Genomic DNA, 24,638 nt, shown 5'->3' with positions numbered 1-24,638 from the left:
TACAAATAAGCCTTAAAATGTCAGCTGTCGAAGTATATAATGAAAATGTGGTTTAAAATAAAATTTGCTGGTAAAAATACATCTAATTCCTCTAGTAATAAAAAAAAAAACAAAATTACTTTCCGAACAACCCAATATATATATATATATATAATAAGTTGGATTATGTATATTATATAATCTTATAACAACATCAAACTGTTTTAGCAAGTTTATGTCAAATATTAGTAAATTATGATAAAAAAAAAGCCTAAAAATATTTCTTACTAAAAATGGATGACATTATTAAATGAGATTTTGCTCTCTCATAAAATTTTTCAGACTTTTTTGCTTTCTAATAAAAGTTTTTTAAATGGAAGAGGGTCAGAATTAGAAAATTCATATTTTATTAGCCTTGTCTACTTTCTTTTGTTTCAAAGCAATATGTGTAATATTCAACTTATTTACTCATTCGGTACTATACTTTGACTTTAGCTATTATCTTAGAAATGTTGGTCAAGTATTTATAGTAAAAATTTGTAACTAAAAATTAATATAATAAATTGCATTACTTTGTGATAATTAAATTGGTATCTTTATTGTTTGTTGTTACTTTTCCAACAAGATTTAATAGGAATTATTGTTACAAATTTTAGAGTAAATTTTTATTATACATTTCTTGGATTTAGATAATTTCCTTCTGCAACTTCTCGCACTCTTCTGGTTTAACGCAAACACAAATATCTTTTCCAGTGTGGTTAGATTTCACTTTTTTCATCTTTCTATCCAAAGGGCAAGCTTTGCTTTCAATTTTTTCAACAGCCTTGTCCATGATGTATTCATATTCATTGTAAAATATCAAATGAATTTACTTTTTAGAAATTTTTATTATAGCTAATCCACTACTTAACTGAAACATTGTGTAGGAAATTCATATTTGCTTGCTTAATTCTTTTTAGATAAGAGTTTTAAAACAAAAAACATTTTTTAGCATTAAAATAGTGGGAAATAAATCATTTTTGTTTTAAAAATTATATAAAATAATAGACAGTAAAATTTTATTAATTTATTTTATTTTTCTAAATTATAAATGTATTTTTATAAATTATAATATATTCGTTTGGATTAGATAAGTTTTTAAAAAGAAATCACTAGATATCTTTCAAATAATTTTATAATGTTAAACCAATTAACTAGTATATTATTTAATATTTATTAGTATTATAAGATGATTAAATATTTATATTTTTAAATGTTTCATTATTAAAAAAAATAATCTTAGATTTATTTTCTAACTCTTATGATATATTTATATATTATTATTTATAGTTTTATATTCTCTTGTTAGTTTTGTTTCTATCTAATTTGAATTTAAACAGTATTTTATATTGCAAAATAATTAAATATTTTTGTATTAATTTTTTCTATTAAAATTATTAAAAATAAATGTAAATTTTATAAACATATATTAATGAATTTTTAATGTAAAATAGATTCCTAAATGACCAAAATGGATCAGTTTATCAGTATTATCAAAAGAGAGTCGTAGAATTAACAGAAGCTAGAAGACGAGCCGAAAAAGATGAAGTGAATTTTTTGAGTCATAAAGGTATATATTAATTTTCTTCCATCTTCATAAAACTTTTTTATCTTTAGCATATATATATATATATATTATATATATATAGGACTGACAAAAGTAGAGGATTGCTTGTATATTATATATATAATATATAGGCAGTCCTCTACTTTTGTACTTAATTATTTCTGAAAAGTGTATTAAAGTTGAAATGTATGAAAAGTAGAGCAATGTAAAGAAAACATCAAGGATATTCTATAGATTACTCCCTATGGAATTTCGGGACTTTGAATATATATCTGAACTCAGGACCAAAACAAGATCAACGATATCCTACTTTTGGACTGGAGACGAAAAATAAGAAAGTTATGATATTTACAATTTCTTGCCTTTCACAATGCATTCTATACTCATTTTTAAATTTTCCACTAGGTGGTGATGCTTGTAGTTCAGTATACGTTTCCTTTTTTTTCAGCGGCCTGCCGACGGCTCCCCTCTAGGAGGAGTCCGTCAGGAGCACGAACAGTTGAATGCCACCTAGTGGAAAACTTTAAAATGGTGTAGAATGCATTGTGAAGGGAAAGAAATCGTAAATACCATAACTTTCTTATTTTTCGTCTCCAGTCCAAAAGTAGGGTATCATTGAACTTGTCTCAGTCCCCTTACTCAAAGTCTCAAAATTCCATAGGGAGTAATCTATAGTACACTCAACATCAAAAAGGGTTTTCAAAATATTTTCTTTTATTGATTAATGTCTGGTGTTTTCTTTATAAATTTGCCAAGAGATAATTGAATTGTATTCCTCTTTTTTTTTTCTTCGTAAAGAGTTTTGTAAAATGCTGTCTCTTTCTATTGCCCTTTGTATATGAAATATATGCTCTCAATCATATGAAGGTTATCAACACTTCTGTTTTTTTGTTTTTCACTCATATTTATGAATTAATAAGGGCAAATTTTTTCACAAAATAGAAATGTACTGTACATAAAGAGATAGCATATGTCCTTACATAAACTGACAAGATAAAACTTATCAACACATGTGCTTACTTAAGAGTCCTTGCTCAAGAATGAACCTGTGATGTCAAAAATGGATGTCTGTTCTTTTTACAAACTTTATACAAATTTGTATGCATTAACTTCTACATAAATATGCCATATGTCTTTCATATTTGAAGAATTCTTGACATAATACGTTACATTTTGAAAATACTTAGTAAATTCATTAAGTTTCTCAGTATATTATATTTGTAGTAAAAGAATTATAGCTTATGAACACTTTTATTCAGCACATATTTAATAAGAAGAAAAACCTACCAATAAGTAGAAAATAAATGGTTACAATTAAACATCAAATTCATTTCAAACTGAAATTATGGAAATTAAACTGGTCTTACAAGTGAATTTTGGTTCTAAATTACTAATTAAAACAAGATATTTTCAAAACTAACAAAATAATTTATGAAATTTAATGTTACATGTGCAATGCAAAATGGCTTTTTTATGTGAATAGAAATCAGTTCATATGAATTTTATTTAATAAATGTTAGTTTTCTTCAGTTGTTAAAGGTTAGATTATAATAATGAAGGAATCAAACTATTGTAAATTTTTTTTATACATTTATAATTTTTATTTAGATAGAATGCTCAAAATTTGAATAATTAAAATTTCAAACTACTGTTATATCTAAATTCTGTTGTTTTTAAAGTACAGTTGACTTAGGCAAGTTGGCTGTATGAACACCAATAAAGCAAATTTGCCACTGCTCTGGCAAAGTGCCATTGTCACAACATTAATTTTTATGCAATAAAGCGAGCAAAAATTCTTCCAGAATTCATTAAACCGAACTGTAAATTACCTTCACAACCCCAAGAAATAACCCTATTTCCAACATTGATTTTATTATTCACATTGATAAAGTGTAAAAAGCAACCATTTGTACCATAATAAATGGTCACCATAATAATTCACATTTGTCACCATAATAAATGTTCTGTTTTGAAGAGAATAATTTTCTTCTCCTAGAAAGCAGACAGGTTTGACCTCTGATTGTAGAGCAATTCAATGTATGGTTTTAACAGTCTATTCTTCCATACTCAGAAAATAGGGGTTAAAGTTTAAAGACGCCTGCTTCTTTAAATGGATGTGGTCCCATGCAAACATGTGCTAGTTTGCATAATGGGGATGCATACATTGATGCTAGGTTTGGCTACTTTTTGCGAAATTCGGCTTTTTTTTTTTTTTTTTTTTCAGCAATAAAAGATATTTTCTACTTTTCCAAACAATCTTCAACAGAAAAAATCATTGAATTTTTTTAGCATTATTTTGTTTAAGCACTCTGATACATTGCTGCGCACTTAAATGGCTAGCTAATACTATCACTAATATAAACATCTACCGAAACCTGATGCTTAGCAAATAGACACTCATAATTGCCGTAAATAATTGGGCTATATATAGCCTGATTATTTACAGCAATTGTGGGTGTCTATTTAATACTATCACCACCTCATTTTGTTTGATTTGAAAATCATTTAGATCATTAATTTATTTTATTTAACTTTATTTAGTCAATTAATTCAAAATATTATAATTTAAAGATTTTGATTGCCTGTTAATCCTTAACTCCGTATATTATACAACATTGACCTTGACCCTGAAAATCATTAATGCAAATTTTTGATAAAACAAACTAAGTACTGTTTTCTAGTAATTCATATTAGAAGTTCATGTATAGTTAACTGAGACCTCCTGCCTCTAAGGTTCCATATCTGGTCTTATCGTTTATGTATCTAACTCCATTCTTGAGATGAAGGAAAGACAGATGGATGGACAACAGTGAGAATTTATAGGTCTACAAATTTTTCAAATTGCATTAAAGTAGATCCAAAGCTATTTGTTGCCAAGTGATAGCGATAAAATGATTATTCTGTATGACAAATTGCTGATAATTAATTTTTAATATATAATATAGTTTTTATATATTAGTACAGTAACTTTTTGTGTAATTTGTTAGTTAATACATGTACTGTAATTTTTTTGCAGAAAATCCTTAAGTTGTTTATGTCTAAAAGGCAGTTTAAAAGGGATACAAGTAATGCATTGGATGAGTTATAAGCTGATATTAAATTTTAATTACAAACAACTTTTTATTGTGTCTAAAATCAATAATAGTGTTTTTAAAAAAAATGTGAAAAATTCTTTGTGCATTGTACACACTGCAATTCTTTGCCATTGCATCTTTTTCCAAAATCACCAAAAAATTAATATTTATATATTACCTTCAGTTCTTTTCAATTCTTTTCTTTATGCTTAATTCATGCTTTAATTGATAATTTTAGACACTTCTATTTGAATTTATTTCTTGTAAACTGATAATTATTCCCTATTTGTAAAATAATGTCATTTCAGAGAACTTGATTAAGACAAAATCTAACAATTATTTATTTTAACATTGTCATAATCCCAAGCTTCAATTTTTAATTATATTTTTAATTTATTTAATTTAAAATATATGCTCTCAATTTTAGTAGTGTCTTGCCCCTGTGCACTATACTTTTCCTATTAACAATAGAGCTATGCTGGTCATTTATCTAACTTCATGTTGGAAAAAATTTTTGAATTGAAATAACATGACTTCCATTCAAAACTAGAAGTTTGTATATAGTTAATCAGGCCCCCTGTCCCTAAGCTTTCCATCTCTGTCTTGATTTTCCATCATTTATCTAACTCCATTCTTGAGATTAAGAAAGGACAGACGACAGATGCCAGTGGGAATTTATAGGTCTGCAATTTGAAAATTGCAAATGTCTTGCTTTTTTCATCACTATATTACTTTATAGTGATGAAAAACTTTTGATATATAATAATAAAAATTTTGATATATATCAGTCATATGATATTTGATATAAATATATGATCAGTCATCAAAATATATTTTGATGACTGATCATAATTATATTCAAAACTATAGCCATAGTATGATTGTGCAATATTTTATTTTATTTATACAGAATAGCATTACTTCTGCCTTATTGTTGACAAAATCCAAACTAAATATGACATTATAACAGTTTTTGTTTGTTTATGTATCATTTTAAAACTCTGATTAATAAAAAAAAAAACATATTTCTACACTATAAAATCACATTAATATACAAAAATATATTACTCTGGTATTAAATAATTTGGGTTAGAAGGTAACAGTAATATAAAATTTCACATGAAATTTTCTAAACAACAATTACATGAAAGAAACAAAATTTCAGCATTCTGTTTGATGGTCTTTTGACTATTACAATCAGTCAAGTTTTTATCATATAACAAAACACCTCATTAATTTGAAAAAGTTGGCTACTGAGGGACAAAAATATTTTTTATCATATTAATTCACTTGTTTTATTTATCAAATAATAATAATAATATAATAATAATTATTTTAAACTGGAAAAAAATTAAATAGAAATAATTTTTTTTGCCAATATCTTGTTTTAACTTAGTTTATGCAGAGAGCAAATTGCTGGCATAAAGTGGAACAAATATTGCATTGTCAGTCTATGATTTTTTCTGTTTTTGAATCATGAATACATTTTGACATATTGAGTTTTTTTGCTTTTTTTTAGTGATAAACATTGCCTTTAATTGAAACAACAAATTTTTGAGATAAGAGAGAGTAATTATTATAAAATGACAAAAAGCATATATAATAAAAAAAATTGTTAATGCTAGTAACAAGTAAAATTGTCCTTAAGTCCAACCATACTCAAGTTATGACACATGATTCTTTTTATCTCCCCGCCCCATCAATCTTTAATCACCAAAATTTATTAGCATCAATCTCCCTAATAAACAAACCACTCTGCGAAATTTCAGAAATTTTCGATAAAAAACTCAGGAGTTATTAAGCTTCAAAGAGGGTGAACAAAATTGTGCCCCACACACACTAACACCCATTCATACAGAAAATAATCCTTAAATTTTTTTTTTTTTTTTTTTTGCATTTTTTAATGTTTTAAGGTCCCGAGTCCAAAAATGTAAAAATCTTGGAGGTCAATTTTTGACTGATTGCATACTATATTTTACTTTTCCAGCTCTGTTGTATATAACAGAGCTGGAAAAGTAAAATTGCTATTATCAGCTATTATCATGTTTTAATGACATTTGCTATTGTTCAGATATAATTGTTCATTTCACTTCCTTTTGTAAAATCAGTGAGAATTAAATTTGCCTTGAAGATAGATCATTTTTCACATTCTGTTTTCACTTATTCTTGATAAATGTATATCTGAACTAAGCTTAGAATTGTCCACAGCAAAGAGCTGAGCAGTTGACTCTCAAATTTATATTACAGTGGTACTGTACCTCGTATAACGTATGCCTCGAATAATGGATGCTGCGAACAACGGACTTTCTGTTACGTGACTCGAGCAACAGACTGGCTGCAAACAACGGACTTTCTGGCATAATTGGTGACTGTTCTTTAATAGCAGTTGCTCTGCGTCTCCACTACTATGGGAGTGTGCTGCTGTTTGTAGACATTTAGGAACGACGGTGAAAGAAAGATGGCGGCGCTCGCACTATCGATAGTATTGTGATGGAAGAATCTATAATTCCAAACTATGAGCTTCAAAAGGCAAAAGAAGGGTCCCAATTTAACCATCAAAATGGATTATTTGTTGAAAGAGCATTCAAAATAGCCTAAAAAAAAAAAATTGGTAAAGACACTTACATCACCGCGTGCGCTAACTCACGCTTTCACAATTTCTAAATTCTCATTCATAAAACCATATAATGGACCCAGAAATGAAACTATCTGAGCTATGGAGGACGCCATGTTGCTTTCCACCGTAAACTACTGGTACAAGCGGCCGTTTTTGCCGTTTGACGGCGTACACTCCCACAGAAATTTAGGAACGCGTTCCGCAGGAAATTTTTTAACAGATGTTGCTCACACAGAGCTACATGGAGGAATAAAAGAACGCACCCCATGTTCATTTCTTATGATACAGTACGGTTATTTTATGCTGCGGAACGAATTAGATGTTTTAACATGTATTTCTATGGGAAAATGCGTTTCGTATAATGGACGTGCACCTGGAATGGATTAAGTACGTTATACGAGGTACCACTGTATTAGATATTAGCCACATTAAAATTATTTTCTATGTAATTTTTTCAGTTTATTTTAACATTTATTACTATTATTAATTTTTTTTACTGTATATCATCCTTAGAATGTGTCCAGTATCAATCTCATAGGCCAAAAGCCAAGCCTATAAGACCAGTATGCATTATTATTATAATTATATTGTTTTGTATTATTATTTGATAAGATAAATGAAGTAATACAAAAAATGTTTTTTGGTTTGATAGGCATTTGTATCTTTGGTGTATGAATCTAGGAAGTTCTTTCTCAGTAGTCCATTTTTCATTTCAATTATTTTATAATTATATCTCCAATATAGTGAAATATAGAAATAATGTTTTAATGCTTGAAATGGCTGCTGCAGAGGCATAGATATAGGATATGCAAGGATTATATATTTATTTTATGATATTGAATTAGTATCAGTTGTAAGATGTTTATACAAGAAAATTCATTCTTTAGGAACTTGAAAAATTTCAAAGTTGCCAATGATTTTTTTTCTGTATCAAGTTTGATATTATTATTTATATATATATATGTACACACACACAATAAATTGAATTTATGTTTGAATTGAATATATCAAACCATTTGGTATTGCACATATGTGACATTAGATCATTAGATTTTTTTATATTAAGATTATTGAATTTAGTTTAAAATTTAATATTTTAAATTTGATATTTAATTTAGAAGAAAAGTTACATTTATATTTAGATAAAGAAGATAATCAAGGTGCACAAAGAAAACGAAAAAGTAGATGGGGACCACAAGAAGAAACTCCTTCAACAAATATACTTCCTCCTTCTGTGCAACAAGGTATTAAATGCTGCTAAGAATATTTATAATCAACTTTCTTATAAGAATGTTGATTATAAATTATAAATAACTTATTGTGATTGTTAAGATGCTTTATATTTCTGCATCATTATGATAATTTTTGCTAAATATGGAGAACTATATATGCAAAAATGTTGAAAAATATTTATTTTTATATAATATATTGTAGATTTGTGTTGTTTATTTTTTCCATAGATGATGATTGTTTTATTATGACAATATTTTCTGTAAAAGCTATATTTTGACATGATAAATACAAGTAGAATTTCAATGTTTGTTTTTCTTAGTAATCTTTATACATTCTAAAATACAGTATATTATCTAGGCTAATTGCTGGTAATGGAGGCACAGATAATCTGCAAGTCTGTTTTAATGAAAGCTAATTGACTTTTCTTTTATTTAGTTTTTAATTTTATATTAAATTTAGTATGTATTTTATTCATAATTTATAAACTATTGTTTTGAGAACAATAATTAACTAATTAATTATTAATCTTTAGGTGATCAGAGTTGAATAAAACTTTCTATGTAAACAGAAACTTCAGAAAAATTTATTTAACTAGTGCCTCACAGTTCACTATCAATTTCTTGTATTATTAATTGAGAATGACAAGGTGCCAGCCATATAGCATTGTAAAACAACATTAACTTTGCAATATTAATGATTTCTTGATAAGGAAATGATTTGAAATATTTTCATCAAATAATTTAAAATTTATTAAATAAACAAAAAATACAGTACGCACGTTAGTAAAGTCATATTGTTCAAGAATCAACTGCACTTACTGTTCTTGTTAGACCATTTAATGCCTTGACATTCTGGAAGTAATTCTGATGCTGAATATACCATTTTAAATAGCAAGCATTAACAACACACATTTATTTTAATGCTAATATTTGTATTCCTGACATAAATTTTTATTGAGATGTAAGCATGCATGGATAATTGAGAATATACTGTGAACTATAGTGTAATCATGTTAAATAATAGAAAGCATCATCAAGATAATGATTAAAATCATTAATTCAAAGAATTAAACTTATAATTTTTATAAAAAATTATTTTGACTTTTGTTGCCTTTTGACAACAGTAATAAAAAATACAGTAATACCTCGACTTACGCTACCCCGACTTACACAAACCTGGAGTTACGCGATTTTTAAATCTCTTTTATTTAAGCGCCACGCAACTCTTGGTTACTCACTCCCCCTCACTATTGTTCAGCTTACATGTTTGGACATGTCGCGCGGAATCGATGCATAGCTACAGTTTATTTTGTGTTATTTATTTCTGTGTTTCTTATATCTGCGGAGACTTAAGAGACTCTACTATGTCATCCAAATGAAGTAGAACTGATTCTTTTGCAACAAATAAGAAAAGAAAAACTTTATCTTTGGAATGTGAAGTTAACATTATTAAAGACTTCGATATAAAAATGAAAATTTGTGAATTGGCAAAGAAGTTTGATCTACCAGAATTGACGGTCAGGACAATTATAAAAGGTAAAGAAAAAATTCTAGAAGCTGTGAAAACTTGACAAAAGGCCTGAGTCAAGTTTTCACAGCCAGACCTTTTGTCAAGTTGCCTTTTGTCAAGTGGTTACAAATTTTAGAAAATATAGACTCCAACGAAGAGTGCATTTCTTCTAAAAAATGAGAAATAAAAAAATTCTTAGCATGCTACAAGGAAATTTTGCGGGAGAAAAAATCTTTGAGTCATCAGACGAATTTGTTAGATTTTATGAAGCCTTCTACATCAAAATAACTTCGGTTACGATTTTAATAATATAATTTGTTATACATATGTATTATCTCAGATTTTATTAAACATTTTTTCTAAATTATTGTTTTCTTTAGTCTCTGGCCCCAATTAAAAATAATTTGTATGTATTTATATGCGAAATTATACCCCGACTTATGCGGTAATCGCTTGGTTCCACCTATCTCGTAAGTTTGGGGTATTACTGTATTGTCTTGAGGAAATGAATAAAGATAATGAGACAGAAGTGGAAGAAAAAAATAAAATTAAATGATGACATAATTACCCATAGTAAAGCATTAAAATTTAAAAAATTTTTGTTTTCTCAAAAACAAAAAAAAAATTATTGTTAAATCAAATGTTATTGTTAAAAACAGACATTCAGTGCTTTTGTGAAATTTTTATTCATTTTTCAATCTAAGTTTTTAATAAATTAATTTAAACACTTTCAGAGTAATGTTTCAGTAATCTGACAACTTCAATTATCTAACACAATTCTTTTGTCTCTTGAATATCAGATGAAAGAGGTTCAACTGTATAAAGTATAGTTCTAAGAAAAAGTACAAAAATTCTGTATTTACAGGGTTATATTTTTGACAAGGAACATGAATATTGAATTTGCAAAAATTGAATTTATGTAAAAAAAAATAATAATAATAATAATTTATTATCCTGCTTTTTCTTTAAATTCTCAAATACCAAACAAGATAATTACTCTTTATTAATATTTTTTGAATTAAAGTAATATATTTCTGACTTCAACATATTTTCTTAATGATGATAAACTCTAGCAAATTGAAATCTAACACTGAGTATAAGCAAATTCAATTTATTTGTTCTGTTTTGTATGGCAATTCTTTTGTATGTATTTTGTTCAAAACATCAAAGAATTGAGTTTATAAATATATATATCATCATATTAATCTATAGAATGTGATAGAAAAAATATGATGATGCAAAATCTATGATATATTATAACTAAAGCTTTAGTGACATTCAGGCACTAAAATTCATATAAATAGTTATATGAGTTTTATGTGACTTAGTGCCTAGATGTTCTAGTGCTAATCATAACTTTTTAAAATTAATAAGGATAAAAATATTATTACATTAATTCCAAGTTAGAAAATTGCCAATATGTTATAAGTAGTGAATATACAATAAAATTATAATTGTAAGTGATGAATTGATACATTTGTAAGTTCTAAATTTAATAATAATTTTTTATGATCATGATATACAGTATATGTGATGGTGGTTCAAGGTTGACCTGGACTTCATTGTTTTTATGGCAATATAAAGAACACAAAAAGCATGGCAGTATTCAGTTTTTCTTCAGATAATCTCCCTGCATATCAATACTTTTTCCATCATTTAGCTAGTTTGTTGATGCTAGCAGCATAAAAGTTTTTGTCCTTAGCATGTCCCCACTGCCAGACACTCTACTAGAGTTCTTTGTCTGATGAGAATTTCATTTCACCTAGGACTCATTCAAACAAATGAAAATCACTAGGAGCTAAATCAGGACTGTAGGGCAGATGACTGAGCATTTCCCATTTTAGCTTAGTCAACATGATGATAGTCAGATGCATCGTATAGAGCCATGTGTTGTTATGTAAGAATTGGATGTATTTAGTGATTTTTCCAGATCCTTTTTTGTGAACAGAGATATGCACTTTTTCCACAGAGAACTGTAGTACTGTGTGGCAGGAAATCAATCAGGATAATATCTTTCTCACCCCAAAAAATGCTTGCTGTTACCTTTCTAGCAGATGGAGCCATTTTGAACTTTTTAGCAGAGACACATCAGAATGATGCATTACATGCTTGACTATTTTGTCTCTGGAATGAAATGATGAATCCAGATCTCATCACGTGTCATCACATCCAAGAATGTCTGACTCTTATGGCAAAACCTTCCAGATGGGCCCCAGCAACTTCCACCTGATGTCTCTCCTGTTCAGAGCTGAGCATTTTAGGGACCCATTGGGCAAACACTTTTTGAAACAGTAAGTATTCATGGATAATGCTCTCAATACTCTCAACATTTATTATCTGTGGTTAGATCAGGCTTGCCATGTGCTGGTTTGCCAGTATGAGCTTCTCTGTGCAGTGAATGTTCCTTTCAGTCACTGCATGGGTTACATATGAACATGGAGAATGTTAGTAACTGTTTCTCTGCTTTCAAAAGATTTGCTGACCAATCAAAGACAGTGGAACTTGATAGTCAATTCACCAAACTGTGATGAATGTCGATCTATTTGGCTTTTCATTGATGAGAAATTTCATGATACATTACTGTTTCATGCTAGCACTAACAGCAATGGACTCCATCTTGTCTTGCTTATATACTATAGTTGTGACATCAATGCCATACCCTGACATCTGTCTGCCATGGATGGATTTATCATGTTCCGTTTTTATTTCAACTTTCCCTACTGTACAGAATAGGTTGCAGGTCAATAAATTCCAGATCAATATTGAACTACCTATGTATATTTGTCAAATTGTCTGCTTTACATTAATTATACCTCATTCAAGGAAAGGTGCACTATTAGTACTGTTTTCTAACTTGAAGATAATTTAATAATAAATGTTAGTTTAATTAATATAAAATAGATTTCTACACTGTAGAGTTTTTAAAATGAAGCAAAGAAATCAACATGGTAATGACATCATTTTTAGTTCTAATTCAGTAAAAAAAATGGTGCAAGTAATACTGTTATCTGTAAATAAAGCAAAAGCATTTTACAGTCAATCTAGGAATGTCATTTTAAATATATAAATTTCAGTCATCATAATTCACTTTATGGCAATGTTTCTAGCATAACAATTATCAAATCATGTCTTAATTGTCAACAAAAATGACTAATTACTCATCAAAAATGATCTTGAAAAGTTTATTTTGTTGGACAGACTGTCTTCTATGACCATGATATGTATATCAATTTGTCTAAGGTAAATTGTTTTATATTAGTTATACTTCACTCAAATGGATTGTAAGATTGGAAATGGAAAACTTACTGGAAAAAATTTGTTATAAACCGAATTGTTAAGATTTCAGTTACAGGAAGTAACAAAATGTTTCTTGATTTATATCATTTGTTTTTTTTTATATACTGAATGGTGTAATACAAATTATATATTTTTTAAATGTCTAGAATTCAGAGATCTTAAAATATAAGAAAAAATATATATATAAAATATTTATTTAAGATAAATGCAATTTTTAGATCCAGGACTTGTATCTTATGCTGTGCAAGTATTTGGAAATACTGACTTAACTCCTTCACAATGGAAACAATTAGAAGATCAACAAAAAGTAAGAAATTTATTACAAATAGCATTTAATAAATAGATTTGATTAAGTATGGTTTATACAATGTCAGATAAAGTTGAAAAAAATATAATTATTACATATAATTATATGTATAAAATTTAAATGACAGCATATGATTTTTATTTTATTAAAAGTATATTATTGAAATTGTCTGTCATCTGTAGGAAGTTGGAGTAATATATTGGATATAAAATAATAATTAAAAATAAAAATATTATTATAAGAAAGTTAATTGAATTGTATTCATAAAAAATGTTAAAAATATGCAATTTTTATTAAAAATTTCTTTGCTTACCAAATACTTTTGAAATGTAATGATTGATTGTATCTTTGAATGAAAGATGTGTAAAAAAAATTAAGGTTAAAATAATAATTTCAGCTTAACTAATATTTATAATTTCTGTACAAGTTGATTAATTTATGTAATACTTTTAACAAAATATAGTTTTTTTACTATTGGCTAGTAAAAAAAATTGATAATTACAGATAACAGATTTTTGAAATTCTTCTAAAAGTGTGTCAGAAAAAATATAATATTGATACAAATTATTGTCTGTGTTATTAACTTAAGCAGGCATTGTGTAGAGCATAATTTAAAGATAAGAGATTTCTACTTAAGCTGATTTAGGCACTAAAAATTTTAAATAGAAACACTTCATAAAATAAATTTATAGCATTAAAAATTTGTTTTTCTGATATTTGACATTTTCTGTTGTACTAGTCAGAAGATATGTCCACAGAAACAAAATAGTATTTACAGATATGAGGGGTGTGTTTGTTGTTGTCTGAAAGAACAAAAGAATGAATAGAGAATTTTTAAAAATAAATGAAGCGTGCATTGCCATAAGGTTGTAAATGCCATTTTTCTCAAAATATGTTTTATTGAAGAAATGAATTTTAAATGCAATGTTTTTTCCTACAAAAAAATATTGTGGTGATAGTGGCACTCTAAGAGGGTATATTTTCAAGATAAATTTATGTGCAAGCCATAACGTTTTAAGCGCCAAAGTGCAAGCCACGTGACTTTTGGCGCGTAAAATGTTACGGTTTACATTTACATCATTTTGTTATTCCAATTTGTAACACAGTGAGTTTTTACACAGAACCAGATAACTGAATGCCAGTTTATTAATAGTTAACCTGTATCACCTTATTATTTGATATTTCAAAATGATATTCAGACTTCCTTTAATCTTTCAAATTTGAAGTTTTTAAATATATTTTAACTTTTATTACACTAAATTAATACCTTATTGTTTATATTTTCCTTTATTTATCATAATGATATTACAATTGACAAAGATTATAGCCCAGTTCAAGTACCAAAACTGTGGGCCCAACATTGTTGAAGCCAGGAAGCAGTCACTAATAGATTATTGCCAGTTTTTAATGTTAAAATTGATATTGAATTTGTAAATTGTGTTTAATAATTTAAATGTAAGTTTTTGGTATTCAAAACTGTTTTTCAGCTGTAGAAACATTAATTTTATGATTGCAATTGTTTTTGGCATTTACAACTTTAAGCACTTTCACAATTTTGGCATTTACAACGTTATGGCTCTAACCCTGTTTTTAAACTTTTTTTGTTTCCTTACTATCATACTTAGGTGTTTGAAATTAAACCCATTGTTTTATTCCAAAGTGTAAATTGTTAAAATAATTTTTATAGCATTTGATTAAAGTTTGTTTATTAGAAAAAGTATTTTTTCTCTCTCCTGAAAAGTTTGTTTTTTGGCATTTACAACATTATGGCATTGCACACTTCAAATATGCTTTTAGAATTTAAGTGTAAATGTACATTTTATGTAAAGATAACATAAAATGTAACAATATTTCTGCATTTGTATAATGTAGACATATTGCTAAAATTGATATCGAAATATGGAAAATTTTTCAGCAAATTTTTTTATATTAAAATGATATGGTTTTCAATTTTAAAAAAACTTTAAGTTAAAACCAAGTAGAAAAACTACTCTTTAAAATCCGACTTCGAGTGAGTTAAAAACAAATAAACGGAAACGAAAAAATGTTATACTTTTTTCATAACTTTATTGGTACTATTCCCCAAATGCATTTCGCCAAGCCTCATCAGTGGGTAAGTAGGTTCCGACAATCTCCGTTCCTTTTATGCTGGGTGATGTTTTCCCAGCATGCATCTATCTGCATACCGTCATTCAGGTTGATCAAATTTGCATATTCTTTTATACAAAAATGTTCTATTATTCTACGTTTTATACAATTTTCTTCTTTATACAATATTTTTATATTATTTCTATCGATATTACATAAATTATTTTTATAGTGTAGATACCACGGCGATTCTTCTCTTTTTAATTTTTTTTTTTTTTTTGTTCTCTCTTTTTATCCCATTGGTTTTTAAATTATTTAATTAGATATGGTTTTTCATCTAATCCCATTGGTTTTTAAATTATTTAATTAGATATGGTTTTCATTTTTGTCTATCATTTTTCACTTTTAATTTATGACTATTTGAATTAGTGACAATTGTAATACTGTCAGCATCTTTTTTTATTTTTGTGGACTTAATTAAATCTGAAGGTAACAGACAATTATTGAAGTGAAATATTTTCAAATGTTATCTGAGTTAATTTTAACTGTAGAGTATAATACAACCATCTGTTCATTTTTTTTTAAAACAAAGCTTATCATAAAATTTACATATAATTTACAAAATGAAAATAACATTGAATCATTTTTTAATATAATTTTATTAAATTCAGTAAATATTTTAAAATTATTAATTTCATTCTCAAACACAACTTACCGTATATTTCTGCAGATAAGACGATAGTTGAATCATAAAAACAGGCCCCCAAAATCCGGAGTCGTCTTGTAGGACAGATACAAAAGAAATTAGATTGAAATTTATATAAATTAAAACCATTATAAAAAAACGGACAAACCATAATTATTTACAGAGAGTATGGCATGTCCACAAAATAGAATAGCCCATACGACATTTTTGTGAATAGTCAAGGTCATTACCTGAATGTCTGAATCATTGTGAACGTTTTCAACAATAGCAAGGCAGAAAATAAAATTTGTTTATTTGAAAAATTACAAATAGGACATAATTCCGTTTAATCTATACCAGGGGCAGCCAACAGTTTTTGCCCCTGGGCCGAATTGGAAAGAAAAATTTTTTCACAGGCTGAACAAAATATTAAAATTAAATCATGTTAAATACAAATATGCTGTCCCGGGCGGCAGGTCGGATTTGTTCGAACAGAAGTTCCTGACACATGTACAATGTTATTTTATAATGCGAAAGAAATATATGAGCAAAATAAAAAAAGGTCAACAGGCAGGCGGCACTGTGCGTCACACGTCAGCACATAAACAGAGTGACATGGCGGAATGGCAGATGAGTTTCAGTGAGTGTGGGGTCTTTCGTTTTTCAAATAGTGTAAATTTATAACAGACGAATACAAAAGTTGTAAATCTCTACAATGGAATTTTTTTAAAAATGTAGTAGTATCACGAATCATCCATTCGACCAATTATTAGAAGTTAAGTAGCTAATATTAAAAAATTAATTGCAGGCCTCATAAACCCATTATGCGGGCCGTATGTTGGCCATCCCTGCCCTATACATTATTATTATCCAGATGCTGATCACTGATCTAAACTAAATTCATAGGCCATTGTAAGTTAGGGGTCGTCTTATAGGACAGATATATGCTAAAACTATAAAAAATTGATGAAAATTTATACCTTATCTTATCTGAAGGTCGTCTTATCTGTGGAAATATACAGTAAATAAAATTTATTCTACATTTTATCTTTTTGTATACTTAAATATTATTGAAAATTATGATTTATTAAAGTTACAATTTACAGTTTTTAGAAAAATTCTTTATTATGATTAATGATAATAGTTCTACAGGTTTTATTAATGTTAATTATTTTGCTATGTATTCATTAGTTTTTCTTTAATTCTTAGATTAGAGATTTTATTAATTTTTTTAATTTCTAGATGAGAGTATTATATGAAATGATGCAAATTAAGCAAAAACAACTTGAAGCAAAAATGAAAGCTGGAAAATTTCAGTATGAATATGATTCAGATGAGGAAATTGATGGTGGAACATGGGAACATAAAAAACGCAAAAAAGAAATGGATAAAACAAAAGGTAACATGTGTTTTAAAGTGTGTATAACAGTTGATTGTATTTTGAGTAAAAATTCTTTATTTAAAAAATATTATCTTTATTTGATTTAGATTGGGCAGATGAACTGACAGAGAAAGGAAAAGGTAAACATCATATAGGCGATTTTCTACCTCCAGATGAACTAGAACGGTTTATGGAAAAATGGGATGCTATTAAGGAAGGTCGCATGCCTGATTTATCCGATTATAAAGATTATAAAATACAATCAGATAACATTGGTTATCAGATGTTGCAAAAACTTGGTTGGAATGAAGGACAAGGATTAGGTTCAGATGGAAGTGGTATTGTTGCTCCTGTTAACAAGTATGTACTTTAAAACATAAAACTTGATTTAATATTATAACGTAATTTGATCAAATTAATTTTATTATAGAGCAACTCCACCTGTTGAAAATGCAGGTTTTGGTCAAGGCCGACCAGAGGAAATTCAGGCAGGGGATGATGAATATGAAGCATATAGGAAAAGAATGATGCTTGCATATAGATTCAGACCCAATCCATTAGTAAGAATTTAAAGTTAATCATTTTTATTCACAAATATTTTGGGCTTATAATTACATTAAACTAGTGTAGTAATCAATTGTAGATTTAGATATCTAAGCTCTAAGCCAGTTAAGGTTTTTTGCTGATCTTATCAGCTCCATACCTTACATAAGTCTCAAATATAAAACATTGAAACAGTTTAAAATCCAGAAACATTTTATTTCCTAAACATTTTTGGAGACAAATAATGTCCCATTTTCATATTAGTACTGTCACATGTGAAACAATTTCACAACAAAACAGTATACATCAAACATCTGATTTAAATTTAAAAATATATATATATATATTTATTAATTATTTATAACCAGTTAAAATTGCCCATAAATATGAAACTATCTTATTGTATAAATTTACTGATGACATATTACATATTACAATGGTTGCAGATTAAAAGTTTTGCTTGTGATTGTACTGATCTGAAAATGGAAGATGGGATGTTGTTTGTCCCAAAAATATTTATCAGATTAAATGTTTCTAGCTTTTAAAACTGTTTTGGTGTTTTATATTTTTTTATGTAGATTTACATTTTAAATTATCACATTAGTAAACTTTTTTAGAGAATTTTAACTTACATAAACAGATACTTAGCATAGACATACCTTAACCAAATTACTATAGTAGCTCTACAAGTTTTAGTAAAAAAGTTTTAATATATATATAATTTTATTATATAAATATTTTTGGCTTTAATGGGATAGAAATAAGCAAATAAACTATTATATTTGAGTATTATATACTTATAAGCTATCTCATTTTTATATTGAACTTTTGGATAAACAGTTGCTATAAATCTCAAGTATGTTTCAGAAAATTTACTTTTATTTAACTGAAATAAAAACTGTTTATTCTAATAATTGTATATATTCAAGTTTTCATAACAAAAAAATTTCTAATTAGGTAAAATTGGGATGTTACAGTATAGGGGAAAAATATTAAAGCACTTAGATTTAAGTTGGTCATTATCAGGTTATATGGCTCCAGTTGTGCTGATCATCTTGTGCTCATCTGTATTACAGTCCCAGGGGTGTTGAGGTTTAGTGGAAAACATCATGGATATCTTGAAAACAGGCCACCAGTATCAATCCAATTTTGAATAGTCTCTTGCAATGAAATCAATTATTGATGTAAAGTTATTTCTCAACTGTGCAGCATTTCTTTGTTGGTTTCTGAAAGCCAGAAGTCAAAGATAATGGTTATATGCATGTGAGCATTGTCATTGCATATGGGCAGCCTGTTCTAGGTCTATTAGATACAGACCAATATCTTGATAATGAATTCATGTCTTACAGACAACTGAAAACATCACGTTGGCATTCCTGATGAAATAATGGATTTTTCTAGATTAATGCCATGATTTGGGCTCTGTCATATTCTGAACTTTGTCTCAGCATACCTTTTTTATTTTTGAAATAACTTGCATGTTTGCAGCTATTAGTTACAATGGGTACATTCCAGTATGCATCAAACAGTGCATTGGTGAACTGTGACATACAAAAATGTATCCCAATATTCACCAATGAGTTCACCAGTGAAGCAACCAATGTGCATTGCACTCTTTGGTTGTGGATATAGCTCCGATGAAGCAGTATAGCCTCTTTTGTGGTTATATTTAGCGACTTTATAAGATAATCATAAAAATTGAATAAGATGGTTGACATGTAATTTAATCCCATATGTTGTAATTAAATGTAAGATTATTTGACAATGATTTAAAAATTTTTTAAATATATCTAATTGAAACATATAGGCTGTTTCACTAGTAGTAATTAGAATACTACACTTGAAAATGGATTATGAAACATTATCCTGTTTGTATAGAGAGAAGTTCTTTTAGGCTTTATCATAGCAACAGTAGCAGTGAATGAAAATGTTTCATTATCATCATCATTTTTACTATTCATCTCTATTAATCCATAGTTATTTTGACAACATAAGTCTCCAAATGCCAATATATTACTGTTTGCTTCTGCCATCTTGTTAGGTTGCCAGACGTTCCAGTAAAAGTTTGTTAAACCATTCACCGATGCTTCGGTTGTGGCTGAGACTGATGCATTCTGGAATGTACCAATGTCTACTGTGTGGTGTGAGAGGTTGTTCTTTTCTGTAATTGTTTTGTAATATTTGCATAAAGGGTCATGTTATATTAGGCTAAGTGCTAACTAGTCAATGCCTTTGCTATTAATGTGACATCAGATGAGATTTCTATAGCCTTGTAACTATTTTCCTTTGACAATCTTTGTAATGTTTATTGGTAAAGAATTAATTAATGAGCAATATATATATTTATATTGCTCATTAATTAATTCTTTACCAATAAAAATCACACAAGAAGTAGCATGAAGCTATACATACAAGATCTGTTTCAAAAGTAAGTGTACTGATTTTTATTTAATGCTGTACAGCTTAACACATCATTAATTGGTATTTTTGCATTGTCTTAGCAGCAATGTACCAATTATTTTGTCTTAGTACCAATGAACCAAACTGTTTCAAGTTGATTGGTTAAATCAAACCTTCAATCTGTGTAAGGTAGTGTTTAAACACATGTTACGTTTGAAATGGAGAAAAATCTCAAACAACGTTACACTATCAAGTTTTGTGTGAAACTCAAGAAATCTGCAACCGAGACATTTGCAGATTTAACAGAAGCTTATGGAGCCACTTTTTTGATAAATGTGGTGTTCAGATGGCACAAAGATCCAGGGTAAAGACTATGCTTATCGTTTTTTTCGATAGTTGTGGACTTGTGCACAAAGAATTTTTATCTTCAGGACAGACAGTTAATCAGGCCTTTTACCAAAGATATCTTGGAACGACTTTGAAAACGGGTCAAGCAAGTCCGCAGGGACATTGCAGAAGATTGGGTGCTGCACCATGATGATACACCTGCTCACACAGCACTATCAATTCGAGAGTTTTTGACCAAGAAAAAATCCCCACACTCCCACAACCTCTCTACAGCTTCGACTTAGCTCAGTGCAACTTCTACCTATTCCCTAAGATAAAATCCAAGTTGAAAGGTCATCATTTTGGGACAATGAAAAACGTCAAAACAGTTGCAACTGACGAACTAAACATCCGTACGGAAAACGACTTCAAATACTGCTACAACCAGCGGAAAAAACTTTGGAACCACTGTGTGACCTCGCAAGGGTCATACTTTGAAGGAGATCATTTGTAGTTCGATGTAACTCTTGTGTACTTTCAAATAAAAAGTCAGTACACTTACTTTTGGGACAGACCTTGTACATACATGATGTGTAATAATATAAAATATATATAATGTATAAAATAATTATCTTAAATATCTTTGGCAATAATCTAACATTTCATATTATCAGAAGAAACTTCTGATTTATTAAAAAGTTCAGTGTTTTTTAAAAATAAATTTCAGCTGGATTCTCTTATTAGTTATTAGGCAAAATTGCATTGAATTGAGATAGTGCTTATAAATTTAATATTGCAGAAATTGTATATTTAGTTAAAAAATGTTTAAAATTGCATTTAAAAAAATTATTTATGTACTTTTAAAAATTTTTTTACAGAATAATCCACGCAGGCCTTATTATTGAAGATGTTTTTTACATTTTGAGTTTTAATTCAGTATTTCTGATAAATTGACTTATAAAAGAATTCTTGTAACAGCTATACAACTTAAATTCTATGTTTGTTTTTCACTATTTGTTTTCATATGTTTTCCAGTTATTTCTGTTGTAGTATGTAAATGTATTGTGTTTGTATTGAATTATAGGAATTCAGAATTACATTTTATTAAATGTGGAAAGTCATTACTATAAAGAAATCCTATTTTATAAATAAAAGAAGTCATATGTGAACATAAAATGATAAAATTTTGTTTATTTAAAGTTTATGTAAATCATTTTGTGTATTGTCTCTTGATAGTTTAAATATCAATCTCATTATTTCCATAAATAATTGTAAGTAAAGATTGTGTTGTCTTAAAATAATAATAAAATGAATAAAATTTTTCTAAATGAAAATTTGTATTGTTTTTTTTAATTTTTCAGAAATATTTTATCTGAAACATTGATTAATGTAAAACATTTATTTTAAAAATTGTTATTTTAAGTGAGCCACTTCCTGGAATTTTCACATAACAATAATTTATTTAAGAGCAATACCATAAATTATTGTTGCTGCAATAAAGGAGAATTTTATTAAGAATTCTCAGTGAAACTAACAATTACACATTCTGGTAAACAAAGTACAGTAGAGAGTCGTTAATCGGAACCCTGGTAATCGGAATCGCCGGTAATCGGAACGATTTTCAGTCGGACTGTGTCGTGCCGAATCGAACGTTTTTGATACTAGATTTACTTCTAAAGTATAATTTTCATGTTTTTATATTCTTCAATATATTTATTTTGTTTGTACAAAATGCAGAAATAATTTTTAACGATACGATAGCCTCGATTATTATTATTAAAAATTTTCGTTAGGCTTAAAATCGACGAAAATTCAACACGAAGCGACACGCAACAGAGAAAAATTTGAGCATCGGACAGGTTAATATATTTTTTCGTACATAATCGGTAATCGGAACAAATCACTAATCTGAACAACCCGAGTCCCCAATTGATTCCGATTTTCGACTCTCTACTGTAATACCTTAGTAGATTTTGTTGCCAAATCAGTCCAGGGTCCTATTTTTCAGTTAAGTGAATGTGATATCTCGAAATGTGAACAAATTCTCAACATGTGATACTCCCAACACATCTGCGTTGGGAGTATCACGTGTCGAGAATTTGTTCGGCGAATGGTCTTACCAAACAAGTTATTACTACTTGATATTCTCAACACATTCGTGTTACTACTCATATAACTGGAGACTGACGACAGAGTTTTCAATCATCAAATGAAAAAAAAAAATCATAAAACTGAAGTAAGTATAATTTCTTGATTCTTATATATTATATCCTCTGAATGATTTACCAATTATACATACAGTGCTTTGTATTTACAAGATATCTGAAAAGAACTGACAGATAATGAAAAGTACTATGTCAGCGGTGGCAAGCAAGAGTTCAGTGGGAATTGAAATGTAAGTTTTGCAAAATGCATGGGAGCCACAGTTCTGTACTGTCGTGGCGGATAGTATGGTAAGGCAGGGAAGGATAGGGTGTCCCCCATCTGGGTCGAGAACTTGTTTTAAAAGAATACATTTGAAATATCAATTTAATTTATTGCACCAACTTGGAAATAAATTACTAAATATTGCATATATATAATTACATATTTTCACAAAATTGTGGAAATAAAATTGTAAAAATAATAATAAAAAGCAGAAATGAACACTTTCAGCAAGAGCTGCATGTAACTCAAAAAGAGCTGCATTTGCCCATGTCTGTACTATGTATTTAGAGAAAACAGATCAACATACAGGATTTTTAATTGTTAGGGAAACAAAGTTTTACCTGCATTACAAAGACACAAGGTGTTACTGTTGCTACTAGTAGAACTTTTGAGTGATGTTTTTCCTAATTGATGGATGAGGCAAGATGGACCAATATTTCTGTCCCTCTTCCTTTTAGGATTTATTAAATATCTTTTACATGGTGGCACATTCAATTTCTTAAAAATGAGCAATCTTTGCATTAGTAATAGTTTGCTCACTACTTAGGGATGTATCTATTTTCTTTAAATAAATACAAATTTCTGCAATACATCAGTACTTTTTCAGACATGTGTAACAAACCATTATAGAATTATTTTGCATTTTTAATGCAGGAAATAAAAGATTTAGTGATTAAATTCCTTTGAAAGTTAATTTCCAAACCTTATAAATGCAAATTTACAAGAAATTGAATATTTAAAATTTTTCTTTTTTAAATACAGAAGATGCACGTATTCAAATTACTATTAAGATTGGTTCACACAGAACAAATCGCTGGCGAAAAGCGGAGCAATTACTTTATTTCTGACGATTTTTTTCTCTCGCTAATTACGGTGACATTACAATTGAACATTTTCCGCAGCAAAAAATGTTCTCACCAATCATAAGTACGGATTTATTGACCTAAAAGAGGGAATTTCAAGATGGTAGCGTTGAAGTTTGTTTAAGGTACGTTGCTGAAGAATTTTTACATATTTGTTTGACAATAAAGACATTCATTTAAAGGAAAATCAGTGGTAGAAGGGCCGTGTAAATTGACGTTCGGCCCGTCACGATACGCATCTTGTAACTTCTAATATAATATACTTGAAAAAATAATGTAAAAAATCGAGTCTGCCTGTGTAT

General features: G+C 28.2%; 1 protein-coding gene across 2 annotated transcripts in view; it reads left to right on the top strand.

Annotated features, from left to right (window-relative positions):
* LOC136977290 (SURP and G-patch domain-containing protein 1-like) overlaps positions 1-22,303 on the top strand; it is a 55,806-nt gene extending 33,503 nt beyond the window's left edge. Inside the window, exons 7-13 of one of the 2 annotated variants that reach the window (XM_067272764.1) lie at positions 1,473-1,588; positions 8,419-8,520; positions 13,534-13,622; positions 17,638-17,794; positions 17,884-18,136; positions 18,207-18,336; positions 21,925-22,301. In XM_067272764.1, the coding sequence (XP_067128865.1) occupies positions 1,473-1,588; positions 8,419-8,520; positions 13,534-13,622; positions 17,638-17,794; positions 17,884-18,136; positions 18,207-18,336; positions 21,925-21,951 (874 nt within the window). In that variant the 3' untranslated portion in view covers positions 21,952-22,301. Of the gene's footprint in view, positions 1-1,472; positions 1,589-8,418; positions 8,521-13,533; positions 13,623-17,637; positions 17,795-17,883; positions 18,137-18,206; positions 18,337-21,924 lie in introns of both variants that reach the window. The other variant, XM_067272765.1, reaches the window with a different exon arrangement.
* Positions 22,304-24,638: the final 2,335 nt, after the last annotated feature.

The sequence above is a fragment of the Centruroides vittatus genome, unplaced genomic scaffold (assembly GCF_030686945.1).
Source record: "Centruroides vittatus isolate TY-2023 unplaced genomic scaffold, ASM3068694v2 contig_453, whole genome shotgun sequence".
NCBI lineage: Eukaryota > Metazoa > Arthropoda > Arachnida > Scorpiones > Buthidae > Centruroides > Centruroides vittatus.
Note: the sequence above shows the minus strand (reverse complement) of the source record. Positions and strands in the feature narration are given on the sequence as shown.